Source organism: Oncorhynchus gorbuscha, linkage group LG13, assembly GCF_021184085.1.
Source record: "Oncorhynchus gorbuscha isolate QuinsamMale2020 ecotype Even-year linkage group LG13, OgorEven_v1.0, whole genome shotgun sequence".
Taxonomy (NCBI): Eukaryota; Metazoa; Chordata; class Actinopteri; order Salmoniformes; family Salmonidae; genus Oncorhynchus; species Oncorhynchus gorbuscha.
In genome coordinates, this window is record NC_060185.1 from 8,003,290 (window position 1) to 8,028,028 (window position 24,739).

Below are 24,739 nucleotides of genomic sequence, written 5' to 3' on the forward strand. Positions count from 1 at the left end.
GGAGTGTGTCAGCAGTTCCTGCAAGAGGAAGGCATTGATGCTATGGACTGGCCCGCCCGTTCCCCAGACCTGAATCCAATTGAGCACATCTGGGACATCATGTCTCGCTCCATCCACCAACGCCATGTTGCACCACAGACTGTCCAGGAGTTGGCGGATGCTTTAGTCCAGGTCTGGGAGGAGATCCCTCAGGAGACCATCCACCACCTCATCAGGAGCATGCCCAGGCGTTGTAGGGAGGTCATACAGGCACGTGGAGGAGATGCCTCAGGGGACCATCCGCCACCTCATCGGGAGCATGCTCAGGCGTTGTAGGGAGGTCATACAGGCACGTGGAGGAGATGCCTCAGGAGACCATCCGCCACCTCATCAGGAGCATGCTCAGGCGTTGTAGGGAGGTCATACAGGCACGTGGAGGCCACACACACTACTGAGCCTCATTTTGACTTGTTTTAAGGACATTACATCAAAGTTGGATCAGCCTGTAGTGTGGTTTTCCACTTTAATTTTGAGTGTGACTCCAAATCCAGACCTCCATGGGTTGATACATTTGATTTCCATTGATCATTTTTGTGTGATTTTGTTGTCAGCACATTCAACTATGTAAAGAAAAAAGTATTTAATAAGAATATTTCATTCATTCAGATCTAGGATGTTATTTTAGTGTTGCCTTTATTTGTTTGAGCCGTGTATATAACATAACATAACATATATATAATATAATGTGAGTGTAGCGAAATGCTTGCAAATCTAAAGGGATAGAATAAGAATATATACATATAAATACATGGATGAGTGATGACCGAGCGACATAGGCAAGATGCAGTAGATGGTATAAAATACAGTATATACACATGAGATGAGTAATGTAAGATATGTAAAAATTATTAATGCGGCATTATTTAAAGTGACTAGTGATCAATTTATTAAAGTGGCCAGTGATTGGGCCTCCATGTAGGCAGCAGCCTCTGTGTTAGTGGTGGCTGTTTAACAGTCTGATGGCCTTGAGATAGACGCTGTTTTTCAGTTTCTCGGTCCCATCTTTGATGCACCTGTACTGACCTCGCCTTCTGGATGATAGCGGGGTGAACAGGCAGTGGCTCGGGTGGTTGTTGTCCTTGATTAACTTTTTGGCCTTCCTGTGACATCGGGTGTTTTAGGTGTCCTGGAGGGCAGGTAGTTAGCCCCCGGTGATGCATTGTGCAGATCGCACCACCCTCTGGAGAGCCTTACGGTTGAGGGCGGTGCAGTTGCCGTACCAGGCGGTGATACAGCCCGATGCTCTAGATTGTGCATCTGTAAAGGTTTGTGAGTGATTTTGGTGACAAGCCAAATTTCTTCAGCCTCCTGAAGTTGAAGAGGTGCTGTTGCACCTTCTTCACCACGTTGTCTGTGTGGGTGGACCATTTCAGTTTGTCTGTGATGTGTATACCGAGGAACTTAACACTTTCTACCTTCTCCACTACTGTCCCGTCGATGTGGATAGGTGGGTGCACCCTCTGCTGTTTCCTGAAGTCCACAATCATCTCCTTAGTTTTGTTGACGTTGAGTGAGAGGTTATTTTCCTGACACCACACTCCGAGGGCCATCACCTCCTCCCTGTAGGCCGTCTCGTCGTTGTTGGTAATCAAGCCTACCACTGTAGTGTCGTCTGCAAACTTGATGATTGAGTTGTAGGCGTGCATGTCCACGCAGTCATGGGTGAACAGGGAGTACAGGAGGGGGCTGAGCACGCACCCTTGGGGGGCCCCAGTATTGAGGATCAGCAGAGTGGAGATGTTGTTTCCCGCATTCACCACCTGGGGGCGGCCTGTCAAAGTCCAGGACCCAGTTGCACAGGGTGGGGTGGAGACCCAGGGCCTTTAGCTTGATGATGAATTTGGAGGGTACTATGGTGTTGAATGCTGAGCTGTAGTCAATGAACATCATTCTTACATAGGTATTCCTCTTGTCCAGATGGGATAGGGCAGTGTGCAGTATGATGTTCATTGCATCGTCTGTGGACCTGTTAGCTGATTTAATGATTAGCTACACTTACTGTTAGCTACTGTAATGATTAGCTACTATTACTTCTTATCTACCTTAATGATTAGCTACTATTACTGTTAGCTACTTTAATGACTAGCTAATATTACTGTTAGCTACTATTACTGTTAGCTACTTTTAATGACTAGCTAATATTACTGTTAGCTACCTTAATGATTAGCTACTATTACTGTTAGCTACTGTAATGATTAGCTACTATTACTGTTAGCTACTTTAATGACTAGCTAATATTACTGTTAGCTACCTTAATGATTAGCTACTATTACTGTTAGCTACTGTAATGATTAGCTACTATTACTGTTAGCTACTTTAATGACTAGCTAATATTACTGTTAGATACCTTAATGATTAGCTACTATTACTGTTAGCTACTTTAATGATTAGCTAATATTACTGTTCGCTACCTTAATGATTAGCTACTATTACTGTTAGCTACCTTAATGATTAGCTACTATTACTGTTAGCTACCTTAATGATTAGCTACTATTACTGTTAGCTACTTTAATGATTAGCTACTATTACTGTTAGCTACTTTAATAATTAGCTACTATTACTGTTAGCTACCTTAATGATTAGCTACTATTACTGTTAGCTACTTTAATGATTAGCTACTATTACTGTCAACTACTTTAATGATTAATATTACTGTTAGCTAGAGAGATTAAGTATATTCTTTCTGTGAATGGAATAATAGATACACCAATCAGGACAGTCGTAGCAGATACACCAATCAGGACAGTCGTAGCAGATACATCAATCAGGACATTGGAGAGCAGGGATACCCTGAGAGGACTCCATCTCAGCCTCTCCTCTCGTCTCTCTCTCTCCTCCTCCCCTCTCCTCCTTTCCTCTCCTTCTCTTTTCTCCTCCTCCCCCTCTCCTTCTCTTTTCTCCTCCTCCCCTCTCCCCCTCTCCTCCTTTCCTCTCCTCCTTTCCTCTCCTCCGTTCCTCTCCTCCGTTCCTCTCCTCCTCCCCTCTCCTTCTCTTTTCTCCTCCTCCCCTCTCCCCCTCTCCTTCTTTCCTCTCCTTCTTTCCTCTCCTTCTTTCCTCTCCTCCTTTCCTCTCCTCCGTTCCTCTCCTCCTCCCCTCTCCTCCTCTCTTCCTTTCATTTCCTCTCGTCTATCCCTCTCCTCCTCCTCTCTCCTCTCATCCTATCCTCCTTTCCTCTTCTCCTCCTCCTCAACTCTTCTCCCCTTTCCTCCTTTCCTCTCCTCCTCTCCTCCTCCCCTCTCTTCCTCTCCTCCTCCCCTCTCTTCCTCACCTCCTGTAGCTCAGTTGGTAGAGCATGGCGCTTGTAACGCCAGGGTAGTGGGTTCAATCCCCGGGACCACCCATACGTAGAATGTATGCACACATGACTGTAAGTCGCTTTGGATAAAAGCGTCTGCTAAATGGCATATATATATATATATATATCCTCCCCTCTCTTCCTCACCTCCTCCCCCCTGTTCCTCTCTTCCTCCCCCTGTTCCTCTCTTCCTCCCCCTGTTCCTCTCTTCTTCCCCCTCTTCCTCTCCTCCTCCCCTGTCCTCCTCCTCCTCCCCTCTCCTCTCCTCCTCTCCTCTCCTCCTCCCCTCTCCAATCCTCCTTCAGCTCTTAATTGTTTCCATTACATATCAATCTGTTGTAGCTGCAGGGAAGGTTGTCTGTTAAATGTGAGGGCTTTTGTAAAATGATCCATTAGGAGTGACAGGGTTCTAATCAGATCCAATCACCAACTTAGACTGCCACCGTATCTGCTGCATTACACACAGATACACACAGATACACACAGCCTGTTGGTTGGTGCTAACACACAGATACACACAGCCTGTTGGTTGGTGCTAACACACAGATACACACAGATACACACAGCCTGTTGGTTGGTGCTAACACACAGATACACACAGCCTGTTGGTTGGTGCTAACACACAGATACACACAGATACACACAGATACACACAGCCTGTTGGTTGGTGCCAACACACAGATACACACAGCCTGTTGGTTGGTGCCAACACACAGATACACACAGTCTGTTGGTTGGTGCCAACACACAGATACACACAGATACACACAGCCTGTTGGTTGGTGCTAACACACAGATACACACAGCCTGTTGGTTGGTGCTAACACACAGATACACACAGATACACACAGCCTGTTGGTTGGTGCCAACACACAGATACACACAGCCTGTTGGTTGGTGCCAACACACAGATACACACAGCCTGTTGGTTGGTGCCAACACACAGATACACACAGCCTGTTGGTTGGTGCCAACACACAGATACACACAGCCTGTTGGTTGGTGCCAACACACAGATACACACAGCCTGTTGGTTGGTGCCAACACACAGATACACACAGTCTGTTGGTTGGTGCCAACACACAGATACACACAGATACACACAGTCTGTTGGTTGGTGCCAACACACAAATACACACAGCCTGTTGGTTGGTGCCAACACACAGATACACACAGATACACACAGTCTGTTGGTTGGTGCCAACACACAGATACACACAGCCTGTTGGTTGGTGCCAACACACAGATACACACAGCCTGTTGGTTGGTGCCAACACACAGATACACACAGCCTGTTGGTTGGTGCTAACACACAGATACACACAGCCTGTTGGTTGGTGCCAACACACAGATACACACAGATACACACAGCCTGTTGGTTGGTGCCAACACACAGATACACACAGCCTGTTGGTTGGTGCTGACACACAGATACACACAGATACACACAGCCTGTTGGTTGGTGCCAACACACAGATACACACAGATACACACAGCCTGTTGGTTGGTGCCAACACACAGATACACACAGCCTGTTGGTTGGTGCTGACACACAGATACACACAGATACACACAGCCTGTTGGTTGGTGTCAACACACAGATACACACAGCCTGTTGGTTGGTGCCAACACACAGATACACACAGATACACACAGCCTGTTGGTTGGTGCCAACACACAGATACACACAGATACACACAGCCTGTTGGTTGGTGCCAACACACAGATACACACAGCCTGTTGGTTGGTGCCGACACATAGATACACACAGCCTGTTGGTTGGTGCCAACACATAGATACACACAGCCTGTTGGTTGGTGCCAACACACATACACACACAGCCCACACAGTGGGGCAAACAAGTATTTAGTCAGCCACCAATTGTGCATGTTCTCCCACTTAAAAAGATGAGAGGCCTGAAATGTTCATCATCGGTACACTTCAACTATGACAGACAAAATGAGAAGAAAAAAATCCAGAAAATCACATTATAGGATTTTAAATAAATTTATTTTCAAATGATGGTGGAAAATAAGTATTTGGTAAATAACAAAAGTTTATCTCAATACTTTGTTATATACCCTTTGTTGGCAATGACAGAGGTCAAACGTTTTCTGTAAGTCTTCACAAGGTTTGCTGGTATTTTGGCCCATTCCTCCATGCAGATCTCCTCTAGAGCAGTGATGTTTTGGGGCTGTTGCTGGGCAACACAGACTTTCAAGTCCCTACAAAGATTTTCTATGGGGTTGAGATCTGGAGACTGGCTAGACCACTCCAGGACCTTGAAATGCTTCTTACGAAGCCACTCCTTCGTTGCCCGGGCGATGTGTTTGGGATCATTGTCATGCTGAAAGACCCAGCCACGTTTCATCTTCAATGCCCTTGCTGATGGAAGGAGGTTTTCACTCAAAATCCCACGATACATGGCCCCATTCATTCTTTCCTTTACACGGATCAGTCGTCCTGGTCCCTTTGCAGAAAAACAGCCCCAAAGCATGATGTTTCCATCGCCATGCTTCACAGTGTAGGTATGGTGTTCTTTGGATTGCAACTCAGCATTCGTTGTCCTCCAAACACGACAATTTGAGTTTTTACCAAAAAGTTATATTTTGGTTTCATCTGACCATATGACATTATCCCAATCTTCTTCTGGATCATCCAAATGCTCTCTAGCAAACTTCAGACGGGCCTGGAAATGTACTGGCTTAAGCAGGGGGACACGTCTGGCACTGCAGGATTTCAGTCCCTGGCGGCGTAGTGTGTTTCTGATGGTAGGCTTTGTTACTTTGGTCCCAGCTCTCTGCAGGTCATTCACTAGGTCCCCCCATGTGGTTCTGGGATTTTTGCTCACTGTTCTCGTGATCATTTTGACCCCACGGGATGAGATCCTGCGTGGAGCCCCAGATCGAGGGAGATTATCAGTGGTCTTGTATGTCTTCCATTTCATAATAATTGCTCCCACAGTTGATTTCTTCAAACCAAGCTGCTTACCTATTACAGATTCAGTCTTCCCAGCCTGGTGCAGGTCTACAATTTTGTTTCTGGTGTCCTTTGACAGCTCTTTGGTCTTGGCCATAGTGGAGTTTGGAGTGTGACTGTTTGAGGTTGTGGACAGGTATATTTTATACTGATAACAAGTTCAAACAGGTGCCACTAATACAGGTAACGAGTAGAGGACAGAGGAGCCTCTTAAAGAAGTTGTTACAGGTCTGTGAGAGCCAGAAATCGTGCTTGTTTGTAGGTGACCAAGTACTTATTTTCACCACAATTTGCAAATAAATTCATTAAAAATCCCACAATGTGATTTTCTGGATTTTTTTTTCTCTTTTCTCATTTTGTCTGTCATAGTTGAAGTGTACCTATGATGAAAATTATAGGCCGCTCTCATCTTTTTAAGTGGGAGAACTTGTACAATTGGTGGCTGACTAAATACTTTTTTGCCCCACTGTGCACACAGCCTGTTGGTTGATGCTACCACACTACCCCGCCCATTCATTTCACTGAGAGGCCTCTACAACTGCCCATTCATTTCACTGAGGGGCCTCTACCCCTGCCCATTTGTATCACTGAGGGGACTCTACCTAAAATGACCTCTATCTGCATTCAGCTGGCCTCACAGGACATCTATCTACATTCAGCTGGCCTCAAAGCACCTCTATCTACATTCAGCTGGCCTCAAAGGACCTCTATCTACATTCAGCTGGCCTCAAAGCACCTCTATCTACATTCAGCTGGCCTCAAAGCACCTCTATCTACATTCAGCTGGCCTCAAAGCACCTCTATCTACATTCAGCTGGCCTCAAAGCCTTCTATCTACATTCAGCTGGCCTCAAAGCACCTCTATCTACATTCAGCCGGCCTCAAATCTATCTACATTCAGAACACATCTACATCCTGTATCTATCTACATTCAGCTGGCCTCAAAGCCTCATCTACATTCAGCTGGCCTCAAACACATCTACATTCAGCTTCTATCTACATTCAGCTGGCCTGATAAAAGCTGGCCTCAAAGCACCTGAAAGCCTTAACATTCAGCTGGCCTCAAAGCACCTCTATCTACATTCAGCTGCACCTCTATCTACATTCAGCTGGCCTCAAAGCACCTCTATCTACATTCAGCTGGCCTCAGCACAGAAATAGAACCATCCTGTATCTGGGCCATGACTCCTGATAAAATGCATGAATTAACACGGTGGGGGGGGTTTCCAAACCAAAATTATTCTGGAAAAAATTGCAACCGGAAAGAAATCCCTCTCCAGATGAATATTGAACTAGCGAGTCCATGTTGTTTGAAGCAGTGGCGCAGTGGTGGAGACTCCAGTGGCAGGCAGGGCCTCTGGCTAATCCAGCAGAACGTTAAGGTTAGCGGACCGATGGACACGCGGGGCTGGGTCTCAGTGGTTGCTAGTGTAGTGGTACACAGCATGCTGACTAACTGACACACACACACACACACACACACTGACTGACTGCTCAGCTAGCCAAGCATTACTAAGGAAGGTCAGAGTAGGCTGAGAGCAGTTGGTAGTGTGTGTGTGTGTGTGTGTGTGTGTGTGTGTGTGTGTGTGTGTGTGTGTGTGTGTGTGTGTGTGTGTGTGTGTGTGTGTGTGTGTGTGTGTGTGTGTGTGTGTGTGTGTGTGTGTGTGTGTGTGTGTGTGTGTGTGTGTGTGTGTGTGTGTGTGTGTGTGTGTGGTAAACCCACTGCTGAGAGAGGCAGAGTACATTAACAATGTGTGAGAGGATACAGACACACACAGCATGTAACGCCGTTTCTCTGTCACGCTCTTCAACTCTCTACACATCTCCTTTTACTAAATAAAGTAAAGTTTGACTCCAAGATAAAAGGCTGGGTAGATGTATAGTACAGCTTCACAGCATGGCCAAAATACCACACACACACACACACAGAGCAGGACGACAGAGCCATAACCTCCCCCCTAACCACCCACAGACACACACAAAGCAGATTTACACAGCCTCAGTCAGGCTGTAGACTGTAGGCCATAGACTGTGGGCCGTAGACCGTAGCCTGTAGACCGTAACCTGTAGGCCGTATACTGTAGCCTGTAGATTGTAGACTGTGGGCCGTAGACTGTAGACTGACACAATGGAGAAATCACAGCACCATGCAGATATATACTGTATTAGTTTTACACACAGACAAGTGGAGAATCCATGCTGTTAATCCAGCCTTCCAGCTCCGACTGTAGTTGTCTACTTTCGTTACTGTAGTTGAGTCTACTTGCTTTACTGTAGTTGAGTCTACTTGCTTTACTGTAGTTGAGTCTACTTGCTTTACTGTAGTTGAGTCTACTTGCTTTACTGTAGTTGAGTCTACTTGCTTTACTGTAGTTGAGTCTACTTGCTTTACTGTAGTTGAGTCTACTTGCTTTACTGTAGTTGAGGCTACTTGCTTTACTGTAGTTTAGTCTACATTCTTTACTGTCGTTGTCTACTTTCGTTACTGTAGTTGAGTCTACTTTCTTTACTGTAGTTGAGTCTACTTGCTTTACTGTAGTTTAGTCTACATTCTTTACTGTCGTTGTCTACTTTCTTTACTGTAGTTGAGTCTACTTGCTTTACTGTAGTTGAGTCTACTTGCTTTACTGTAGTTGAGTCTACTTGCTTTACTGTAGTTGAGTCTACATTCTTTACTGTAGTTGAGTCTACATTCTTTACTGTAGTTGAGTCTACTTTACTGCAGTTGAGTCTACTTTACTGCAGTTGTTTAGTTATTTTACTGTAGTTGAATCTGCTTACTTTACTGCAGTTGAGTCGACTTTTTTGCAGTTGAGTTTAATTTAGTGTAGTTGAGTACTTTACTTCTAGTTAATCTACTTACTTTACTGCTAGTTAATCTACTTACTTTACTGCAGTTGAATCTACTTATTTCTCTCAAATGTTTTGTACAAATATGTTTACATCCCTGTTAGTGAGCATTTCTCCTTTGCCAAGATAATCCATCCACCTGACGTGTGGCATATCAAGAAGCTGATTAAACAGCATGATCAATACACAGGTGCACCTTGTGCTGGGGACAATAAGAGGCCACTCTAAAATGTGCACTTTTGTCACACAACACAATACCACAGATGTCTCAAGTTTTGACGGAGCGTGCAATTGGCATGGTGACTGAAGGATTGTCCAGTAGAACTGTTGCCAGACAATTGAATGTTCATTTTTCTACCATAAGCCGCCTCCATCATTTTAGAGAATTTGGCAGTATGTCCAACCGGCATCACAACCCGAGACCACGTGTAACCACTCCAGCCCAGGACCTCCACACCCGGCTTCTTCACCTGCAGGATTGTCTGAGACCAGCCACCCGGACAGCTGATGAAACTCAGGAGTATTTATGTCTGTAATAAAGCCCTTTTGTTGGTGGAAAAATGCCCAGTCATGTGTAATCCATAGTTAAGGGTCTAATGAATTCATTTCAATTGACTGATTTCCTTATATGAACTCAAATTAAGGAAAATCTTAGAAATTGTTGCATGTTGTGTTTTATGTTTTTTGTTCAGAATAAATCTAGAGAAGGACATGGAAAAATAGACTATTATAAAACGGGTTGTTTTCAAGTCGTGCTGTGTTTCCCGACACAGGTACACTTATGTCTGTTAATAATTCCATCTGAATTATCACTGAGATCATCATGTTCATGTAGCTGTCTGAATCGTCTCCTGTATTTACCTCAACTCTCACATTATTTCTCCTAGCTTCCAACCGAGCATTTAGTTTGGTACAGCAGGGGTTAATATAAGCCTTCCTGTTTGCCTGTCCGACCTTGGAAACCATGTTTCCCTCTTGAATTGCGATCTCCCCTGGATCCTCTACCACCACCTCCCCTGGATGCTCTACCACCATCTCCCATGGATGCTCTACCACCACCTCCCCTGGAGACTCTACCACCACCTCCCCTGGAGACTCTACCACCACCTCCCCTGGAGACTCTACCACAACCTCCCCTGGAGACTCTACCACCACCTCCCCTGGAGACTCTACCACCACCTCCCCTGGAGACTCTACCACCACCTCCCCTGGAGACTCTACCACAACCTCCCCTGGAGACTCTACCACAACCTCCCCTGGAGACTCTACCACCACCTCCCCTGGAGACTCTACCACCACCTCCCCTGGAGACCTCCCTGGAGACTCTACCACCACCTCCCCTGGAGACTCTACCACCACCTCCCCTGGAGACTACCACAACCTCCCCTGGAGACTCTACCACCACCTCCCCTGGATTCTCTACCACCATCTCCCCTGGAGACTCTACCACAACCTCCCCTGAAGACTCTACCTTCATCTCCCTTAGATTCTCTACCACCACCTCCCTTAGATTCTCTACCACCACCTCCCTTAGATTCTCTACCACCATCTCACCTGGATCCTCTAACACTGTCTCCCCTGGTTCCTCTACCACCATCTCCTCTTGAGACTCTACCACCACCTCCCTTAGATTCTCTACCACCATCTCCCCTGGAGACTCTACCTTCAACTCCCTTAGATTCTCTACCACCACCTCCCTTAGATTCTCTACCACCACCTCCCTTAGATTCTCTACCACCCACTCCCTTAGATTCTCTAACACCATCTCCCCTGGATCCTATACCACCACCTCCCCTGGAGCCTCTACCACCACCTCCCCTGGAGCCTCTACCACCACCTCCCCTGGAGCCTCTACCACCACCTCCCCTGAAGACTCTACCTTCATCTCCCTTAGATTCTCTACCACCACCTCCCTTAGATTCTCTACCACCACCTCCCTTAGATTCTCTACCACCACCTCCCGTAGAGACTCTACCACCACCTGCCTTAGATTCTCTACCACCACCTCCCGTAGAGACTCTACCACCACCTCCCCTGGAGACTCTACCACCACCTCCCCTGGAGACTCTACCACCACCTCCCCTGGATCCTCTACCACCACCTCCCCTGGAGACTCTACCACCACCTCCCCTGGAGAATCTACCACCACCTCCCCTGGATCCTCTACCACCACCTCCCCTGGAGACTCTACCACCACCTCCCCTGAAGACTCTACCTTCATCTCCCTTAGATTCTCTACCACCACCTCCCTTAGATTCTCTACCACCACCTCCCTTAGATTCTCTACCACCACCTCCCTTAGATTCTCTACCACCACCTCCCTTAGATTCTCTACCACCACCTCCCTTAGATTCTCTACCACCACCTCCCTTAGATTCTCTACCACCACCTCCCTTAGATTCTCTACCACCACCTCCCTTAGATTCTCTAACACCGTCTCCCCTGGTTCCTCTACCACCACCTCCCCTGGATCCTCTACCACCACCTCCCCTGGATCCTCTACCACCACCTCCCCTGGATCCTCTACCACCACCTCCCCTGGAGACTCTACCACCACCTCCCCTGGAGACTCTACCACCACCTCCCTGGAGATGGTGACCACCACCTCCCTGGAGAGAGACCACCTCCCCTGAGAGAGAGAGAGAGAGAGAGAGAGAGAGAGAGAGAGAGAGAGAGAGAGAGAGAGAGAGAGAGAGAGAGAGAGAGAGAGAGAGAGAGAGAGAGAGAGAGAGAGAGAGAGAGAGAGAGAGAGAGAGAGAGAGAGAGAGAGAGAGAGAGAGAGAGAGAGAGAGAGAGAGAGAGAGAGAGAGAGAGAGAGAGAGAGAGAGAGAGAGTAGAGAGAGAGGTAGAGAGAGAGAGAGGTAGAGAGGTAGAGAGAGAGAGAGAGAGGTAGAGAGACCGCCTCCCCTGGAGACTCTAGGCCTCCCTGAGACTCTACCACCGCCTCCCCTGGAGACTCTACCAGAGGAGAGAGAGGAGGCGGTGGTAGAGATTGTAATCTTTGTGTAGAGAGATTCAGTAATTCATCTTGTCTTGTGTTGACGTGTAGATTCTGAAGGAGTTAGCAGACGAGGCCTGGGACATGGGTAACATTGTCTACCACCGCCTCCCCTGGAGACTCTACCACCGCCTCCCCTGGAGACTCTACCACCGCCTCCCCTGGAGACTCTACCACCGCCTCCCTGGAGACTCTACCACCGCCTCCCCTGGAGACTCTACCACCGCCTCCCCTGTAGACTCTAGTCCACCGCCTCCCTGAGACTCTACCACCTCCAATCCCTGGAAACACAGCTCTTAATCAAATGTCATTCTCCCTGGAGACTCTAGTCACCGCCTCCCCTGGAGACTCTACCACCGCCTCCCTGGAGACTGGAGTCCCTCTCTCCACATCCTGGAGGCATTAAGGGTTGGGGGCTAGACAGTTCTATTGTAATCTTTGTGTATTACGAAGCTGTATTCAGTAATTCATCTTGTCTTGTGTTGACGTGTAGATTCTGAAGGAGTTAGCAGACGAGGCCTGGGACATGGGTAACATTGTCTACACTCTGACAAACAGACGATATGGAGAGAACTGCACATCTACATTAAGGGTTGGGGGGCTACGACAGTTCTAGCCTACACCAGGTAACACAACCAACCCATCATCACAACTCTTTATTCATTCATTTAACACGGTTCTGGGTCTATCTCTGTTGAAACGAACCACATATGGCATATGGAGACAGTGGTTCCATCCTTGCTTTCTGTACTGTCCCTCTAGTCCAGGGGTGGTTAACCTCCTCTTTAACATGATTGGTGGTCACACTTTTTCTCCAATCCCTAACAAACACAGCTGGCTTAATCAAATGTCATTCTGAACTGAAGATGGTGATTAGGTGATTATTGGAGTCAGGGGTGTTAGCTGAGGCCTGGTGCAAAACTGTGACACCTGTCAGGCCCTGGAGGACTGGAGTTGCCCTATCTCCACATCTACATTAAGGGTTGGGGGGCTAGGACAGTTCTATCTCTACATCTACATTAAGGGTTGGGGGCTAGGACAGTTCTATCTCTACATCTACATTAAGGGTTGGGGGCTAGGACAGTTCTATCTCTACATCTACATTAAGGGTTGGGGGCTAGTACAGTTATATCTCTACATCTACATTAAGGGTTGGGGGCTAGTACAGTTCTATCTCTACATCTACATTAAGGGTTGGGGGGCTAGGACAGTTCTATCTCTACATCTACATTAAGGGTTGGGGGCTAGGACAGTTCTATCTCTACATCTACATTAAGGGTTGGGGGCTAGGACAGTTCTATCTCTACATCTACATTAAGGGTTGGGGGCTAGGACAGTTCTATCTCTACATCTACATTAAGGGTTGGGGGCTAGGACAGTTCTATCTGCATTTTTGTCCAAATTGAGTTCCTTACATGACCTTGTTCTGTTCAATGTGCTACTCCTAATAAAGTCTTGTAAATGACACCGTTCAAACCATTGGTTTAAAGCCAATTTATATCCAAATCATTTGTTTGTAGATAGAGCCTTTATAGTCCCAAGCTCTCGATTTGTAACTGTGTCTGTCAATAAAATGTCTATGTACCTCCTAATAGGCATATGTGTCTAGTCCGTGGTAGGTGATAAATCCCTGTCCTTCTGGTTAATGGATAAAGAGATGTACACCAACATGAGTTCTCTGATCTGTTTTTCGATCTCTCTTTCTCTCTTATATTTATATCTCTACACAACATGACCAAAAGTATGTGGACACACCTTCAAATTAGTGGATTCTGCTATTTCAGCCACACCCCTTCTCGACAGGTGTATAAAATCGAGCACTCCTCCATGCAATCTCCATAGACAAACATTGGCAGTAGACTGGGCTTACTGAAGAGCTCAATGACTTTCAACGTGGCACTGCCATAGGATGCCACCTTTTCAACAAGTCAGTTAGCCAAACTGTAAGTGCTGTTATTGTGAAGTGGAAACATCTAGGAGCAATAACGGCTCAGCCCCGAAGTGGTAGGCCACACAATCTCACAGAACGGGACCGTCGAGTGCTGAAGCATTTATCGCAAAAAAATTATCTGTCCTCGGTTGCAACACTCACTACCTGCCTCTGGAAGCAATGTCAGCGCAATAACTGTTCTTCAGGAGCTTCATGAAATGGGTTTCCATGGCCGAGCAACAGCACACAAGCCTAAGATCACCAAGCGTCGGCTGGAGTGGTGTAAAGCTCGCCGACATTGGACTCTGGAGCAGTGGAAATGCGTTCTCTGGAGTGATGAACCACGCTTCACCATCTGGCAGTCCGACTGACCAATCTGGGGTTTGGCTGATGCCAGGAGAACAGTACAGTACCTGCCTGAATGCGTAGTGCCAACTGTAAAGTTTGGTGGATGAGGAACTGTGGTCTGGGGCTGTTTTTCATGGTTCCAGTGAAGGGAAATCTTAACGATACAGCATACATTGACATTCTAGAAAATTCTGTGCTTCCAACTTTGTGGCAACAGTTTCAAGGCATTTCCTGTTTCAGACAATGCCACTGTGCACAAAGCAATGTTCGTACAGAAATGGTTTGTTGAGATCAGTGTGGAAGAACTTGACTGGCTTGCTCAGAGCCCTGACCTCAACCGGCTGGATGTGATACAGCCTGGATTCGAACCAGGGACTGTAGTGACACCTCTTGCACTGACAATGCAGTGCCTTAGACCGCTGCACCACTCGGGAGCACTGTTACCAACCGTTAGTAATGTTTTGGGGAAAATGGTGTTTGACCAGATACAATGCTATTTTACAGTAAACAAATTTACAACAAACTTTCAGCATGCTTCTAGGGAAGGACACTCAACAAGCACAGCACTTACACAAATGACTGCTGATTGGCTGAGAGAAATTGATGATAAAAAGATTATAGGTGCTGGTTTGTTAGACTTCGGTGCGGCTTTTGACATTATCGATCATAGTCTGCTGCTAGGAAAACATTTGTTTAATGGCTTTACACCCCCTGCTATAATGTGGATAAAGAGTTACCTGTCTAACAGAACACAGAGGGTGTTATGGCTTTACACCCCCTGCTATAATGTGGATAAAGTGTTACTTGTCTAACAGAACACAGAGGGTGTTATGGCTTTACACCTCCTGCTATAATGTGGATAAAGAGTTACCTGTCTAACAGAACACAGAGGGTGTTATGGCTTTACACCCCCTGCTATAATGTGGATAAAGAGTTACCTGTCTAACAGAACACAGAGGGTGTTATGGCTTTACACCCCTGCTATAATGTGGATAAAGAGTTACCTGTCTAACAGAACACAGAGGGTGTTATAGCTTTACACCCCCTGCTATAATGTGGATAAAGAGTTACCTGTCTAACAGAACACAGAGGGTGTTATAGCTTTACACCCCCTGCTATAATGTGGATAAAGAGTTACCTGTCTAACAGAACACAGAGGGTGTTATAGCTTTACACCCCCTGCTATAATGTGGATAAAGAGTTACCTGTCTAACAGAACACAGAGGGTGTTCTTTAATGGAAGCCTATCCAACATAATCCATGTAGAATCAGGAATTCCCCATGGCAGCTGTGTTTTCAATCTTTACTAACGACAGGCCACTGGCTTTATATAAAGACAGTCTGTCTGTGTATGCGGATAACTCAACACTATACACATCAGCTACAACAGCGACTGAAATGACTGCAACACTTAACAAAGAGCTCCAGTTAGTTTCAGAATGGGTGGCAAGGAATAAGTTAGTCCTAAATATTTCAAAAACTAAAATCTATGTATTTGGGACAAATCATTCACTTAACCTGAACTAAATCTTGTAATAAATAATGTTGAAATTGAGCAAGTTGAGATGACTAAACAGCCCTAGTTTCTACCTTCTTAACAACACTATCAACAAGGCAGCTCCTACAGGCCCTAGTTTCTACCTTCTTAACAACACTATCAACAAGGCAGGTCCTACAGGTCCTAGTTTCTACCTTCTTAACAACACTATCAACAAGGCAGGTCCTACAGGCCCTAGTTTTGTTGCACCTGGACTACTGTTCAGTCGTGTGGTCAGGTGCCACAAAAAGGGACTCGGGAAAATTGCAATTGGCTCAGAACAGGGCAGCACAGCTGGACCTTAGATGTACACAGAGAGCTAACATTAATAATATGCATGTCAATCTCTCCTGGCTGAAAGTGGAGGAGAGAATGATTTCATCACGAATTGTGTTTGTGAGAGGTATTGACATGTTGAATGCACCGAGCTGTCTGTTTAAACTACTAGCACACAGCTCAGACACCCCATGCATACTCCACAAGACATGCCACCAGAAGTCTGTTTAAACTACTGGTACACAGCTCAGACACCCCATGCATACCCCACAAGGCATGCCACCAGAGGTCTCTTCACAGTCCCCATGTCCAGAACAGACTATGGGAGGCGCACAGTACTACATAGAGCCATGACTTCATGGAACTCTATTCCACAGTACTACATAGAGCCATGACTACATGGAACTCTATTCCACAGTACTACATAGAGCCATGACTACATGGAACTCTATTCCACAGTACTACATAGAGCCATGACTACATGGAACTCTATTCCACAGTACTACATAGAGCCATGACTACATGGAACTCTATTCCACAGTACTACATAGAGCCATGACTACATGGAACTCTATTCCACAGTACTACATAGAGCCATGACGACATGGAACTCTATTCCACAGTACGACATAGAGCCATGACTACATGGAACTCTATTCCACAGTTACTACATAGAGCCATGACTACATGGAACTCTACTCCACAGTACTACATAGAGCCATGACTACATGGAACTCTATTCCACAGTTACTACATAGAGCCATGACTACATGGAACTCTACTCCACAGTACTACATAGAGCCATGACTACATGGAACTCTATTCCACAGTACTACATAGAGCCATGACTACATGGAACTCTTTTCCACATCAGGAATAGGGTCAAGATGCAGAGCGGTAGAATCAGATTTTTAAAAACAGATAAAAATACATTTGGGACAGTGAAGAGAAACACACAGGCGCAGACACATGATAACATACTCACTATACACACTCGCTATACACACTCGCTATACGCACTCGCTATACGCACTCGCTATACGCACTCGCTATACGCACTCGCTATACGCACTCGCTATACGCACTCGCTATACGCACTCGCTATACGCACTCGCTATACGCACTCGCTATACGCACTCGCTATACGCACTCGCTATACGCACTCGCTATACGCACTCGCTATACGCACTCGCTATACGCACTCGCTATACGCACTCGCTATACGCACTCGCTATACGCACTCGCTATACAGACTCGCTATACACACTCACTATACACACTCGCTATACAGACTCACTATACACACTCACTATACACACTCACTATACACACTCACTATACACACTCGCTATACAGACTCACTCGCTATACGCACACTCGCACTATACACACTCACTATATACACACTCGCTATACACACTCGCTATACACACTCGCTATACACACTCGCTATACACACTCGCTATACACACTCGCTATACACACTCGCTATACAGACTCGCTATACAGACTCACTATACACACTCACTATACACACTCGCTATACACACTCGCTATACACACTCGCTATACAGACTCGCTATACACACTCGCTATACACACTCGCTATACACACTCGCTATACACACTCGCTATACACACTCGCTATACACACTCGCTATACACACTCGCTATACACACTCGCTATACACACTCGCTATACACACTCACTATACACACTGGTGGACACGTGTATTTTGTGTTGTAGATATGTGGTAGTGGAGTATGGGCCTGAGGGAACACACTTAGTGTGTTGTGAATTCTGTAATGAATGTTTTGTGATTGTATAACTGCCTGAATTCCTCCGGACCCCAAGAAGGTTAGCTGGCAGACGATTTATGAGGATAAATACAAAATACATCATTTTGGCCATGTGTGTATCTCTCGCTATCTACATTTACATTTACATTTATGTCATTTAGCAGACGCTCTTATCCAGAGCGACTTACAAATCTACATCTCTCTCAATTCAATTCAAAGGGCTTTATTGGCAAGGGAGACATATGTTGACATTAAAAAAGCAAGTGAAATAGATCATAAACGAAAGTTAAATAAATATTACACTCACAAATGGGGTTTCTCTCTCTCTCTCGCTTCATCTCTCTGTCTTCATCTCTCTCTCTCTCTTCATCTCTCTCTCCATCTCTCTCTCGCTCTTCATCTCTCTCTCCATCGCTCTCGCTATATCTCTCTCTCTCTCTTTCTTCATCTCTCTCCCCATCTCGCTCTTCATCTCTCTCTCGTCATCTCTCTCTCCGTTTCTCTCTCCATCTCTCTCGCTACATCTCTCTCGCTACATCTCTCTCTCTTCATCTCTCTCTCTCCATCTCTCTCCCCATCTGTCTCTCCATCCCTCTCTCTTCATTTCCCTCGCTACATCTCTCTCTCTCTCTTCATCTCTCTCTCTTCATCTCTGTCTCTAGTCTCTGGTAGGTGATAAGTCCCTGGCCTTCTGGCTGATGGATAAAGAGATGTACACCAACATGAGTTCCCTGATCCCCATGACTCCCGTCATCGACCGAGGCATCCAGCTACATAAGATGATCCGCCTCCTCACACACGCTCTGGGGGGAGAAGGCTACCTCAACTTCATGGGTGAGTTGGGGAGAGGGCTACCTCAACTTCATGGGTGCGTTGGGGAGAGGGGAGTACCTCAACTTCATGGGTGAGTTGGGGAGAGGGGAGTACCTCAACTTCATGGGTGAGTTGGGGAGAGGGGAGTACCTCAACTTCATGGGTGAGTTGGGGAGAGGGCTACCTCAACTTCATGGGTGAGTTGGGGAGTGGGCTACCTCAACTTCATGGGTGAGTTGGGGGGGAGAGGGCTAACTAAGAAGGCTAACTAAACTTCATGGGTGAGTTGAGGGGAGTACCTCAACTTCATGGGTGAGTTGGGGGGGAGAGGGGAGTACCTCAACTTCATGGATGAGTTGGGGGGAGAGGGGGGTACCTCAACCTCATGGGTGAGTTGAGGGGAGTACCTCAACCTCATGGGTGAGTTGAGGGGAGCTCCTCAAACTTCATGGGTGAGTTGGGGAAGGGTGTGCTTTCATGGGTGAGTTGGGGAGAGGGGAGTACCTCTCTAACTTCATGGGTGAGTTGGGGAGAGGAAAACTTCATGGGTGAGTTGGGGAGGGGAGTACCAGGGTGAGTTGGGGAGAGGGCTCCAACAACTCATGGGTGAGTTGGGGAGTGGGCTACCTCTTCATGGGTGAGTTGGGGGACTAACTAAACTTCATGGAGTGAGTTGGGGGACCAATCAGAAGAGCGTTCAGTTGGACCAATCATGGAAGAGGATGAGGGGGGAGAGGGGGTACCTTCAGTTGGACCAATCATGGGTGAGTTGAGGGGAGCTCCTAAACTTCATGGGTGAGTCAGGGGAAGAGGTGTCAGTTGGGCCAAAGATGGCTTCTCTAACTTCGTTGGTCCAATCAAAAGATTGCAGATCCAGAGACATCCAACAACTCATGAGAAGAGCGTTCAGTTGGGACCAATCAGAAGAGCGTTCAGTTGGACCAATCAGAAGAGCGTTCAGTTGGACCAATCAGAAGAGCGTTCAGTTGGACCAATCAGAAGAGCGTTCAGTTGGACCAATCAGAAGAGCGTTCAGTTGGACCAATCAGAAGAGCGTTCAGTTGGACCAATCAGAAGAGCGTTCAGTTGGACCAATCAGAAGAGAGTTTGGTTGGCCAATCAGAAGAGAGTTTGGTTGTGCCAATCAGAAGAGAGTTTGGTGGTGCCAATCGGAAGAGAGTTTGGTGGTGCCAATCAGAAGAGAGTTTGGTGGTGCCAATCAGAAGAGAGTTTGGTGGTGCCAATCGGAAGAGAGTTTGGTGGTGCCAATCGGAAGAGAGTTTGGTGGTGCCAATCGGAAGAGAGTTTGGTGGTGCCAATCGGAAGAGAGTTTGGTTGTGCCAATCGGAAGAGTGCCCGGTTGTGCCAATCGGAAGAGTGCCCGGTTGGGCCAATCGGAAGAGTGCCCGGTTGGGCCAATCGGAAGAGTGCCCGGTTGGGCCAATCGGAAGAGTGCCCGGTTGGGCCAATCGGAAGAGTGCCCGGTTGGGCCAATCGGAAGAGTGCCCGGTTGGGCCAATCGGAAGAGTGCCCGGTTGGGCCAATCGGAAGAGTGCCCGGTTGGGCCAATCGGAAGAGTGCCCGGTTGGGCCAATCGGAAGAGTGCCCGGTTGGGCCAATCGGAAGAGTGCCCGGTTGGGCCAATTGTATTAAGCTGATAGTGAGAAATAACATATTGTTGTTATCATTACGTTGATTTGAACAGGGACAATGTACAACAAAACATAATTCTCAGGACACTTGAGAAAAAATGTACCAGATTTAGACAACTAATTTCCATCTGCATTCCCTGGGCAGGTTTACAGATAAACAAGAAAAACAATATATACGAACAGACAACATACAAACAGTAACTAAATGTAATGGGAAAATTGTAATAAAAAAAATTAGCTGAGCTAAGAAAACAAACAAAAACAAGCAGCAACAAGAAAGGTTACCAGTATGTAACCCTGTAGACTGCTCTCCAGTATGTAACCCTGTAGACTGCTCTCCAGTATGTAACCCTGTAGACCGCTCTCCAGTATGTAACCCTGTAGACTGCTCTCCAGTATGTAACCCTGTAGACTGCTCTCCAGTATGTAACCCTGTAGACCGCTCTCCAGTATGTAACCCTGTAGACTGCTCTCCAGTATGTAACCCTGTAGACCGCTCTCCAGTATGTAACCCTGTAGACTGCTCTCCAGTATGTAACCCTGTAGACTGCTCTCCAGTATGTAACCCTGTAGACTGCTCTCCAGTATGTAACCCTGTAGACTGCTCTCCAGTATGTAACCCTGTAGACTGCTCTCCAGTATGTAACCCTGTAGACTGCTCTCCAGTATGTAACCCTGTAGACTGCTCTCCAGTATGTAACCCTGTAGACTGCTCTCCAGTATGTAACCCTGTAGACTGCTCTCCAGTATGTAACCTCATTGTGTTTACGTCAGCAGATAAGATTAAATACGAACTGGCTCTCTACTTCCCTCCTCTCCAAAAATATCAGAATAGATATGTTCTCAATGGTGACTCATTGTAGCTTGAAGATAACCTTTCAATAAGGTTTTAATTAGAACAGGAGACACATGACAATGTTCTCACCCTGCTGGATCTAGTACCGTCTGCCTGCATCCCACAATGCACCCTATTCCCTGGTCAAAAGTAGTGCCATATTTATTTATTTATTTATTTATTTTTTTATATTTTTTTATTTTTTTTCACCTTTATTTAACCAGGTAGGCTAGTTGAGAACAGGTTCTCATTTGCAACTGCGACCTGGCCAAGATAAAGCATAGCAGTGTGAACAGACAACACAGAGTTACACATGGAGTAGACAATTAACAAGTCAATAACACAGAGAAAAAAAGGGGAGTCTATATACAATGTGTGCAAAAGGCATGAGGAGGTAGGCGAATAATTACAATATTGCAGATTAACACTGGAGTGATAAATGATCATGTACAGGTAGAGATATTGGTGTGCAAAAGAGCAGAAAAGTAAATAAATAAAAACTGTGGGGATGAGGTAGGTGAAAATGGGTGTGCTATTTACCAATAGATTATGTACAGCTGCAGCGATCGGTTAGCTGCTCAGCTAGCTGATGTTTGAAGTTGGTGAGGGAGATAAAAGTCTCCAACTTCAGCAATTTTTGCAATTCGTTCCAGTCACAGGCAGCAGAGTACTGGAACGAAAGGCGGCTGAATGAGGTGTTGGCTTTAGGGATGATCAATGAGATACACCTGCTGGAGCGCGTGCTCTGGATGGGTGTTGCCATCGTGACCAGTGAGCTGAGATAAGGCGGAGCTTTGCCTAGCATGGCCTTGTAGATGACCTGAAGCCAGTGGGTCTGGCGAGAATATGTAACCAGCCGACTAGAGCATACAAGTCCAGTGGTGGGTAGTATAAGGTGCTTTAGTGACAAAACGGATGGCACTGTGATAAACTGCATCCAGTTTGCTGAGTAGAGTGTTGGAAGCAATTTTGTAGATGACGTCGCCGAAGTCGAGGATCGGTAGGATAGTCAGTTTTACTAGGGTATAGGGAATTGGGTGAACATGAATTGGAATTGGGTGAACATACTGTAGCTTGGTCTTCATGTTGAAACTACAATACTGTAGCTTGGTCTTCATGTTGAAACTACAATACTGTAGCTTGGTCTTCATGTTGAAACTACGATACTGTAGCTTGGTGCTCATGTTGAAACTACGATACTGTAGCTTGGTCTTCATGTTGACACTACAATACTGTAGCTTGGTGCTCATGTTGAAACTACGATACTGTAGCTTGGTGCTCGTGTTGAAACTACAATACTGTAGCTTGGTGTTCATGTTGAAACTACGATACTGTAGTTTGGTGCTCATGTTGAAACTACAATACTGTAGCTTGGTCTTCATGTTGAAACTACAATACTGTAGCTTGGTCTTCATGTTTGAACTACAATACTGTAGCTTGGTGCTCATGTTGAAACTACAATACTGTAGCTTGGTCTTCATGTTGAAACTACAATACTGTAGCTTGGTCTTCATGTTGAAACTACAATACTGTAGCTTGGTCTTCATGTTGAAACTACAATACTGTAGCTTGGTGCTCATGTTGAAACTACGATACTGTAGCTTGGTGTTCTTGTTGAAACTACGATACTGTAGCTTGGTGTTCATGTTGAAACTACGATACTGTAGTTTGGTGCTCATGTTGAAACTACAATACTGTAGCTTGGTCTTCATGTTGAAACTACAATACTGTAGCTTGGTCTTCATGTTTGAACTACAATACTGTAGCTTGGTGCTCATGTTGAAACTACAATACTGTAGCTTGGTGCTCATGTTGAAACTACAATACTGTAGCTTGGTCTTCATGTTGAAACTACAATACTGTAGCTTGGTCTTCATGTTGAAACTACAATACTGTAGCTTGGTGCTCATGTTGAAACTACGATACTGTAGCTTGGTGTTCTTGTTGAAACTACGATACTGTAGCTTGGTGCTCATGTTGACACTACGATACTGTAGCTTGTTCTTCCTGTTGAAACGACGATACTGTAGCTTGGTGTTCATGTTGACACTACGATACTGTAGCTTGTTCTTCCTGTTGAAACGACGATACTGTAGCTTGGTGCTCATGTTGAAACGCAGTATTTCAAAAGCCAGTTTTTTTTTTTTTTTGAATGAAGAAAGAGGTGTGGTTCCATTGTCTGACTGCGTCTGGGCTGATCTTTAACCCTTTACCCTGGTGGGAATTGACCTGTACGGATGGGGTCTGGGCTGATCTTTAACCCTTTACCCTGGTGGGAATTGACCTGTACGGATGGGGTCTGGGCTGATCTTTAACCCTGGTGGGAATTGACCTGTACGGATGGGGTCTGGGCTGATCTTTAACCCTGGTGGGAATTGACCTGTACGGATGGGGTCTGGGCTGATCTTTAACCCTTAACCCTGGTGGGAATTGACCTGTACGGATGGGGTCTGGGCTGATCTTTAACCCTGGTGGGAATTGACCTGTACGGATGGGGTCTGGGCTGATCTTTAACCCTGGTGGGAATTGACCTGTACGGATGGAGTCTGGGCTGATCTTTAACCCTGGTGGGAATTGACCTGTACGGATGGGGTCTGGGCTGATCTTTTACCCTGGTGGGAATTGACCTGTACGGATGGAGTCTGGGCTGATCTTTAACCCTGGTGGGAATTGACCTGTACGGATGGGGTCTGGGCTGATCTTTAACCCTTTACCCTGGTGGGAATTGACCTGTACGGATGGGGTCTGGGCTGATCTTTAACCCTGGTGGGAATTGACCTGTACGGATGGGGTCTGGGCTGATCTTTAACCCTTAACCCTGGTGGGAATTGACCTGTACGGATGGGGTCTGGGCTGATCTTTTACCCTGGTGGGAATTGACCTGTACGGATGGAGTCTGGGCTGATCTTTAACCCTTTACCCTGGTGGGAATTGACCTGTACGGATGGGGTCTGGGCTGATCTTTAACCCTGGTGGGAATTGACCTGTACGGATGGAGTCTGGGCTGATCTTTAACCCTGGTGGGAATTGACCTGTACGGATGGGGTCTGGGCTGATCTTTAACCCTTTACCCTGGTGGGAATTGACCTGTACGGATGGGGTCTGGGCTGATCTTTAACCCTGGTGGGAATTGACCTGTACGGATGGGGTCTGGGCTGATCTTTAACCCTTAACCCTGGTGGGAATTGACCTGTACGGATGGAGTCTGGGCTGATCTTTAACCCTTTACCCTGGTGGGAATTGACCTGTACGGATGGGGTCTGGGCTGATCTTTAACCCTGGTGGGAATTGACCTGTACGGATGGGGTCTGGGCTGATCTTTAACCCTTTACCCTGGTGGGAATTGACCTGTACGGATGGGGTCTGGGCTGATCTTTAACCCTGGTG

General features: G+C 46.3%; 1 protein-coding gene across 1 annotated transcript in view; it reads left to right on the plus strand.

The window, feature by feature from the left end:
* Positions 1-24,739, plus strand: part of gbe1b (glucan (1,4-alpha-), branching enzyme 1b) — a 333,639-nt gene that overhangs the window by 172,238 nt on the left and 136,662 nt on the right. The window contains exons 12-13 of the mRNA XM_046296301.1: positions 12,655-12,753; positions 18,715-18,886. Of these exons, the coding sequence (XP_046152257.1) occupies positions 12,655-12,753; positions 18,715-18,886 (271 nt within the window). The remainder of the gene's footprint in view (positions 1-12,654; positions 12,754-18,714; positions 18,887-24,739) is intronic.